This window comes from Ictalurus punctatus, chromosome 12 (assembly GCF_001660625.3).
Source record: "Ictalurus punctatus breed USDA103 chromosome 12, Coco_2.0, whole genome shotgun sequence".
In the NCBI taxonomy this organism is placed as follows: domain Eukaryota; kingdom Metazoa; phylum Chordata; class Actinopteri; order Siluriformes; family Ictaluridae; genus Ictalurus; species Ictalurus punctatus.
In genome coordinates this window covers 26,266,552-26,276,210 of record NC_030427.2, presented here as the reverse complement: position 1 = coordinate 26,276,210, position 9,659 = coordinate 26,266,552, and the positions used below count along the sequence as shown (strand labels likewise).

The 9,659-nt window shown below is 40.6% G+C and overlaps 1 protein-coding gene across 1 annotated transcript in view; it reads right to left on the bottom strand.

Annotated features, from left to right (window-relative positions):
* si:ch211-152p11.4 (regulator of G-protein signaling 3) overlaps positions 1 to 4,474 on the bottom strand; it is a 10,761-nt gene extending 6,287 nt beyond the window's left edge. Inside the window, exons 1-4 of the mRNA XM_017481545.3 lie at positions 4,208 to 4,474; positions 3,002 to 3,567; positions 1,608 to 1,666; positions 1,195 to 1,319 (exon numbers count right to left, since the gene is read on the bottom strand). Coding sequence (XP_017337034.1) covers positions 1,195 to 1,319; positions 1,608 to 1,666; positions 3,002 to 3,544 — 727 coding nt within the window. The 5' untranslated portion in view covers positions 3,545 to 3,567; positions 4,208 to 4,474. The remainder of the gene's footprint in view (positions 1 to 1,194; positions 1,320 to 1,607; positions 1,667 to 3,001; positions 3,568 to 4,207) is intronic.
* Positions 4,475 to 9,659: the final 5,185 nt, after the last annotated feature.

Genomic DNA, 9,659 nt, shown 5'->3' with positions numbered 1-9,659 from the left:
TGAATGCCACAGCTGAGTATCAGAGTATTGCTGCTGACTATGTGCATTCCTTCACAGCAAAAATTTACACATCTTCTAATAGCTACTTCCAGCGTAAGTATACCTGAATGATTTAACGCACCGTATCACAAAGCCAGCTCAAAAGTGGTTCCACGAACATGACAATGGCTTCAGGGTTTATAATGGCTTCCCCAGTCACCGGCTCTGAACCCAACAGCGCACCATTGGCATGTTGCAGAACTGGAGACGCCGGCAAATCTGCAGCAATTGTGTGACGCAATCATGTCAACATGAATCAATGCCACGATGAATTGAAGCTAGTGAGAGCAGAGTGATTCTGTAACAGATTAAAGTCCTAAAATGAGTAGCATGGTTGCCAAATCCATTTTTACTCAAAAACAATAGTCCTCCGATGAAGCCCTGCAGGCTTTTAAAGGCTGTCCTACTTGATCCGTTTCCAAGCATAACCAGTCATACGAGCAGAAAGGGTAAGCTCGTTTCTGATGCCATCAACAGATCAGAGCAGACCACAAAAGTATGGGAACGGTTACATAAGTCCAAAATAAATACATTACGATCCACCAAGAAATGTAGTGAGACTTACAAAAATTCAACAAGTTCACTGAACGAGATCCGCAAACATATACGTTAGTAGTTTCACAAAAATAAATTAAAATCGACGAATAAATAAGATTTGCAAATAATTTTTTTTTTTAAACACAACTAAGTTTTTATGTCCCAAACGCGACTCTTTTTGTGGATTTTGAAACATTTCTAGCATCAAGAGCGCACAAATAGTTGGACTCCGCCCACCGTCTACTCGAGCCAATCGGATAACCGCCACACTGCCCTGACCAATTGTAGCACATGCTCGCTCCAACCAATCATGTTTTGTTTTACAATCGGGGCACGCAAACGGAGTCTTCATTCGGAGTCTTAAATTTCTTCGATTTCATTTATTTTTGTGAATCTACTACCATATATTTGTGGATCTCATTCAACTGAATTAGTGTAACTCTCACGACATTTATTCGTGGATCGTAATCTGTTTATTTGGAATTATGAAACAATTCTAACCCCCATACAAAAGTTTCACCAATACCCTGGAGGCAACACAGATACCTTTTAATTAGCTGGAAACAAACTTAATTCTAGAAAGAAAAAAATAAAAATAAAATGCTGTTGCTTGTTCACCTCTGCTGTTGAAAATGACGTCGAGCGACTCGGCCCATTTCTCCATCTCCGCCCTGCTGAGCCGGGTCTTCGCGTGACCCACCTGACTCCACTGCTTTGTGAAGCGGGATCGCCGCTGTTTGGCACTAAGCATAAGCGAGAAACAGGGTGATGAGGAATTACTTGGCAAGGTTAATCAGGACAAATGAGGATGAAGCTAAAAAAGGAAACCAAGATAAGGGGTCGAAGGACAAAACTGACTAGGACACGAACTAGATAGAAATCTAGAGTCGTGAGTCTGAGTTTCAATTGATCCGAGCCAACGTCCACACCCACATATAAGCGTAGATAGTGCAATTTCACCTCTCACAAAGAACATGACTAATCCTATTGTCATAACCCTTTGGTGATTTGTGATCTCAAACTGATCCTACCTGCTTTCCTGCTCTCTGGGCTCCGGGACTCTGAGACTGGGATTGGAAGCGTGTGGGCTCTAGAGAAAGACAAAGGAGGAAGTGATTTTTTTTTTTTCCAAACAAAAGCAAATCAGGTCAAATTTCTTCAGTTCTCTTACACACACACACACACACACACACCCCCACCCTACCCTCCCACAGGGGACCAGATTCAAGAAGCGATTACGCAACACTTGAGCTTCATTAACGTCATGGAGAAAGTAGGACATGAGAACAGGAAAAGCATTAAAGTGCATTAGAAGGAAATGAAGGCTCCTCAAAATGGCCTTTGAATCGTTTGCTCTAGGTTTGATTTGGTCTTTCGTTAAAACAATCATGCTTCAGCTGTCAGCGCTATGTCTGCCAACTGAATGAATGAAGTGACGGCACATTGTGTACGAGTGCTCTTAAGACACAGCTTTCGATTTGAACGAATGTCTAAGCAAGCAGAATGCCAGAAGAGAACGGCGAAACGGTCGATGCACGTGCGATCCACTCGAGACCGAGAAGTCGACAAACACCTGAGCCGGATTTATAACGTTTACACTTGTTTCAAGCCGTTTCAAACGACTAACCCATACGGATTGGCGATATGGACTTAAAACTATATCGCGATATAAGTTTCTGGTATTTATTGCGATAACGATATCAGTGACGATATGAATATAGTACCGTGCGCCGCTGTTTTTGGCGATAAGTGATAGCTGTGATCTTGAGCGCCTCAGAAACACAAACATTGATCTAACAATAAAACTGATTTTCTGTAACCAAACCAGTTCCAGATTGTAGAGGTAGCATCTCGTTTAGCGATAAACTCACAGAAATACGCCATCGGCTAGGCTTTATCGTTATTATCGCGGGAAGGCGAATTCTTATTGTGGGGAGAATTCTACCGGTATGTCGCAAACGATAAGATATCGATACCTCTCCGAACAGAGAAAATATCCTAAGCGGAGATTTGCACTTCTCAAACTCCGTCTCACCTTTCCTTCAGGGAATAATCTCAGTACCTAAGAAGCTGCTGCAATCATAAAGACTGTCCTGTGAACGTCCCAGGACTCTTGTTCACAATGTATCCCTACTGAACATCCTTTCAAACACACTTAGCACTGTGTGTCTTTACTTTTCTACACCTGTAGACTGTAAAATGATTTATAATCCCACTATGCAGCGTCACTCATGTGCATGGATTCCCTTTTGAGTCCTCTCAAGGTTTATTCCTCATGTTGTCTTAGGAAGTTTTTTCCCTTTCCACCATCACTTCTGGCTTTTTCATTAAAGATCTCTATTGGTAATAGGACATGACGTTGGTAAACACCTCCTATATATATATACCGAGGCTTGAAAAAACGAGAGTTCAATTCCCCTCTTACCTGCCAAAACAGACTCTTCAGATGTAATTTGGCAGACGACAGCTTGGACCGGACATGGTGCGGATTCTGGTGCGTCCCCAAGCCTGAGTTACAGCAGAAGGAGTTGAGCGTGGACGTAGACGGCGAACACGGGGACAGAACGTCGTCCTTCTCTGCGCTCTCATCGCTGCTGGTGGAGTGCGGCGCCAGCTGACTGTCACTGTACGCTCTGAAGCTTTCGTTGAGATTGGAGACCTTGAGCAGACCAGACGGTATGTCTAGGTCTCGAAGATCTTCAATACTATAGCTCATTTCCTTGGCGTGATCCTTCGCCGATCTGCTCTTGGGGTCTTGCAAAGCGGTCGGCGTGGTGGGCAGAGACGCCGCTCCGTGATCCACTCGGTCATCCTGGCACGGCGGGGTCTTATACGTGCTTCTTCTTATAGGTTCTTCTTCTTCTTCTTCTTCTTCTTCTTCATCACAGCGGGCATCCTTCTGAGGTGCGCTCTTCCAGGGAAAGCAGTCCAGGTCCAGGAGGGATCCTTCTGAACTGAAGCGACGCATGGCTACTTATTCTGTGAGAGAGACTGAGAAAAAAAAATGACGAGTTTTAAAGAATTACCACAGCTCTGCGAAAACTTAGATAAGGACTGATGATAAATTGAGCTCAGGTCTTTTCAAGTACTGAGGGATTTTTTTTACTGAAGTAGGTTCCTTGTAGTCAATTTATAAATCTAGGAAAATGAGCCCAAGGCTCAAAGGGGAATTACTTTAAATGTCAGCAGTACAAACTTTTTTTTTTTTTTTTTTGTGACAGAACACCTTACTTGATAGACTGGCTTTGGATAATGTAGTTTATGATAAAGAAGTTTATGTTTATGTCTGAAACATTTACACACTTCAGAGCCGACAGGCAGCATTACACATTCAACAAGCAAGTGTTTACATTGTTTTTAATCGTGGACCAGAATGTAGCTGCTGGATTTCACAACACAAACAGTTCATATCCCAGTTAATACTCAGCATTTCAGTGAAGTTAAAGCTCAAGGGGTTTTTCTTCTTCTTCTTTTCTTTCTTAAAAACTTATACAACTAATATATATATATATATATATATATATATATATATATATATATATATATATATATATATATATATATATATATCACAAGAGCTATTCTAACGTTCATCTATTAGTGAGAATTATATGCTGTTTATGAACAATACCTTAAGGTGACTCCAGGCTTCTTCTCCACATGGTAAGGTCCCTCCTTGAGTGCTGGACGCTTTTCTCTCACTCACACTCACTCTCACACACACACTTTCTCACACAATCTTTCTCAACTTCCTCAGTCAGTTTCAAAGGATACTGAGTTTTAAAAGTTCGCACACGCAATCCTGCTGTTCAAAGCCACAGTCTAACAGGTGACCCTGTACCAGCTTACCTGGAGCTGCGAGCTTTTCTCTGTGTACTGTTTCTGGTGAATACAAACAGCCACGCCCTCTCGACTATAGGCCACGCCCACTGCCGAGTCCTGTCCCAGCCTGCCTGCGTTCCAGGCGCGAGCGACTTGTGTGTGTTTTTTTTTTTTCTTTCATACTTCTCATACTTCCTTAGCGACATGAAGGAATGGTGACGGTTTATCAGTTTACAGTTTATGGAAAGCTGAGGACGAGTTCTTCCACATTTCAGGCCTGTTATTGAAGTGTACAGTACACAAAATACGTCCTGATGCAATCGTGCAACTGTCGCAGAGGATACTTTTCTTTTTCATTCATGCACACGAACATTGGACTGGGTTACACGTCATGCTGCTTAGTAGGATAGTTTATTTATTTATTTATTTATTTATTTATTTTATCTAGCTCTTATTTAACCTTAAAAAAAAAAAAAAAAAAAAATTAGTTCTCCAAAAGGAAAACTTAAACGAATCCATGATTAGTTATAAAAAAAATAAAATAAAATAAAATAAAAAGACTTAAAACATCTACTAGATTCATCACCAATCAACTGGACTTTCCCTTTGATTGACACTTTGAGAACTACGTCACTGACACGCCCTTTTTAAAAAAATATATTACTAATCAAATACATACATCCATTTTCTATAGCACTTATCCTACAGGGTCGTGGGGAACGTGGAGCCTATCCCAGGGAGCATGGGGTACAATTGGGGGACACTCTGGACAGGGTGCCAATCCAGCGCAGGACACAATCACATACACGTTCATACACTCGTTCGTACACTACGGACAATTCGGACATGCCAACAGCCTAGCGTGCATGTCTTTGGACTGGGGAGGAAACCGGAGTACCCGGAGGAAACGCCCGCAACACGGGGAGAACATGCGAACTCCGCACACACAGGACAGCGGCGGAAATCGAACCCCCAACTCTGTGTTACAACACATTTTAACAATCCTATTATATTATGGGTCAATTTGACTCATTTCCACATTTGAGATGTCTGAAATACTGATAAATCTCGCTTTTTCTCATTGCTGTTTTTTTTTTTAATGTGTGTGTATTTAAACCGTGGAAGTCATTTTGACCCACAACATAATGTAGGTAACTTTTTCCCCTAACATAATAGGAAGGTTAAATGTTAAAGACGAAAAAAAAAAAAGAAGTCTGATACATTATTTACTTCATTGTGTTTATCTTGTTCGTTTTTATGCAGTCTAAAACTTTAAAAATATGATCTACTTAGTATTCCCCTCTTCTTTTTCTTCTTCTTATCTATTTTCTCAAATGGCAGTGCTTATTTACATACCATTAATATCAGTGCAAATAAGGAGTGGCTCACTATTTTCACACACACACACACACATGCTGGATATAAAAGGTCTACACACTCCTGTTAAAACAACAGGTTTTTGTTATGCCCCCCAAAAATGAAATAAAGATAAATCATATCAGAACATTTCTGCCTTCAATGTAAAAATTATGACCTGTGCAAATAACGTTGAAATCCAAACAGACACATTTCAGAGAGAAAAAAACTTTAAACAACCTAATTGTATAAGTGTGCACACCCCTGAACTAATACTTAATTGAAGCACTCTTTGATTGTATTACACCTCTCAGTATATCAGGCACATCTTGGCACATCTTGACTTGGCAAAGTTTTCCCACTCAAAAATCATTCCATAACAAACTTTGCCACATTGTTTTGGGTGATTTAGTTGTATTTGGATGTTTTTTTGTGAAAAAGGACTTCTGTCTAGCCTCCCTACCCCAAACCCCAGACATGTACACATAGTCAAGAATACGAGCGATGCAGAAAGTAATCAGTACTTGTTAGATATTCCTGCAGCTCCTTTAATGTTGCCATAGGTCTCTTGGCAGCCTCCCTGGTCAGTTTGTGTCTTGTCCTTTTGTGAATTTTGAAGACGTATTACATCTTGTAATTTCACATTGAGGGCGGAAAAAGCTCTGGAACGATTTATCTCGGTTGCATTTTTTACAACACTGAAACCTGTCATTTTAACAGGGGTGTGTAGACTTTTTTATATCCATTGTAGATCACAGGACACAATCACACACTCACACCACAGACAATTTATGATAAGAAAAATATTATTATTATTATTATTATTATTATTATTATTATTATTATTATTATTATTATAAATTTCCTCAAATGGCAGTAGTTACACACATACCAATATCAATTTATATCAATAATATCAATTAAAATAATGAGTGGCTATTTATTTACTCTGGCGCTACACAGTTAGACCAGCAGAGGGCGCTACAGACCAGATAAACAATGTTCTTTCTTCTTTCTTCCTTTTTAAAAAAATTATATTGGCCACTTTTTCTTGAAAATTTCAATACTACCGATGAGATTAGGAAACAGAAGAAACCGTTAATGAAACGCGATTGTAAATATTTACTATTATTTTTTAAGCCAAAGATTGATTTTTTGATTCAGCAGATGATATTTTATTTGTTTACTTTTATTTCATCAGCTTTAGCACGGTTGAAGAAATGGTGGTAAGACAAGTCTATTTGTACTCATTATGTCTTACCACAATTCGCTCAGTGTTTGTGTTGTTATTGCATTACATTCCACAGGGAGTGAGCCAGGAGGTGTATATGTGGGAAAAATGGCAAAAGGAAAGAAATTTAAGCTGTATGAATATATAACCCTCTCCAGTATTCTAAAATATATTCTACACCCTGGGGTAAATGATATTTCAGTGATTCTGTCCCTCAGCTGCTCACTTTCCCTTTACAGTTCCAGCTGAATGAGCTGTACGCTTTCCCTGATTGGACTCTTTTTCAGTGCCCTCAATGCAGAGAGCAGCCGACTTTATAACGAGCTCAATCAGGTCTCCAGGAGTACTCCTGAAGTTTCATTTAACGCCTAACGGAAAATAAATTTGGGGAACCTGTATGGACTTGAAAAGACGGATGGAAGCTTGGATGCAGATTATTGTGCTGCAGTTGCAGACTGAGACTATAATGAGGTAATTAGACTAAGGTGAGTCTGCAGTGCTAACACACTGTTTTCATTTTCTACCAAAGATCATGCATAATTACATTTTATCCCAAGCAATTTACAAGGCAGCGTTCGGTTTAGCAGTGGAGGGGGGAAGGGCTCAGCTGTGCCTTGATGGCAATCCCGGCATTCCAGCCTAACTCAGGTAGGTTTTTGGAGCCTATCCCGGGAACACTGGACATGAGGTGGGAATACACGCTGGATGGGACGACAGTCCATCACAGAGCACCATGCATGCACACAGTCACACTGAGGGACAATATCTCATAGCCTATTCACCTACCTGTATATTTTTGGCGGCTGGGAGGAGGAAACCTGAGAACCCTGAGGAAACCTGGAGCTGTGAGCTGATAATGCTAACCACTGTGCCACCATGGCGCAGATACATAAGCAATCATTTACATACAGTATAAAGCTACACATACATTGTACATTTCTACTCACTTATTTTGCAGAATGTGGTAGAAGGAATAGTGAGAGTTATATCACGATGGCACTTTTAACAGCTTACCCTTTTTTTTCATTCCAGATTTTTATCCAGAGGGTAAGGGTTGGGTTAGAGGGTGCAACAGTGGCTTTCTGCCAGTCCTATGATTTTAACTCACAACCTTCTGGATCAGTAGCACTTAGCTTAACACTTAACTGAGCTTAATTCAGCGTATACAATACAATATCCTGTACTTCTGCTTGAACTCCTTCGTCACCTGAAGATTACATTATGGTGCTATCAGCCATGAAATGTGCTTATTCAGCTCAGAAGTCAGGGTTTACAGAGTAATAAATAACATTTGGAGCTGCAGGATGACAAAACGGTCCATTTAAGTCATCCTTCAAGAAGGATTTTCAAGCGAATTTTCCTTTATACATGTCTGAAGTTGCTGTAGTGTTTAAGCTGGGAAACGATCCGTTCTACAAAACGATTTATACCACAGCGCTGCTGAATTCTCGATTCTGATTGGTCAGAATATGTTGATTCATTTTCGATAACAGCGGCTCTGACGGCAAAACTAATCACAGGTTTATATTAATGCACTCGCTCTGATATGTTATTTTCACAGGGACTTGCACGATGGACGCGTCATACGAACAGAAACCACAAAAAAAAAATAATGTGTGCAAATTGTTGATATGATGAAGTGAGGAGATGTTTATGTAGCACATTTGGAAGGAGTCTCCAGTTGTCAGAGCTTTGTACCAGTCAGATGTCTTCAGGACGGAGGTCTTCTTCTGAGGTTTCTCAGTAACACAAACATGGTGATCAACGTCACGAGAGAGAAAGAGAGTTTGGTGAGGTGTAAGTGATAACAGGAACTAACCTCGTTTCACGGATGTAACAGGCACGACTATATGAACAGAACTATAAACAGATCAATTGTACAATGTGTTTAATAAATAAAACTGTGTTAGCGCTTACAAATTGCCATGGCATAAGAGAAATAAAACACTTTGAGATTTATTGGAAAATAATGAACTTCAGAGTGGTGATGGATCACGTCATTGATTATTCTTCTAAAACATATATACATATATGGCAGTGGTGGCTTGACGGTTAAGGCTCTGGGTTAATGATTGGAAGGTCCGCCAAGCTGACACTGTTGGACCCTTGATCAAGGCCCTTAACCTTCTCTGTTCCAGGGGTGCTGTATCATGGCTGACCCTGCACTCTGACTCCAACTTCCTGGCATGCTGGGGTATGTGAAGAAAAGAATTTCACTGTGCTGTAATGTATATGTGACCAGTAAAGACTCATTACATATACATACACACATAACTGAACTATGGAAGATGGTGGTCTGGTCTGATGAATCTCATTTTCTTTTACATCATGTGGACGGACGGGTGCGTGTACGTCATTTACCTGGGGAAGACATGGCACCAGGATTCACTAGGGGAAGAAGAGAAGCTGGCGGAGGAAGTGTGATGCTCTGGGCAATGTTCTGCTGGGAAACCTTGGGTCCTGGCATTCATGTGGATGTTTGACACGTACCACCTACCTAAACACTGTTTCAGACCAAGTATTGTACACCCCTTCATGACCACGATATTCAATAATGACAGTGGCCTCATTCTGCAGGATAATGCTCCCTGCCACACCACAAAAATTGTTCAGGAACGGTTTGAGGATCATTAAAAAGAGTTCAAATTCCCCAAATCTCAATCCGATCGAGCAT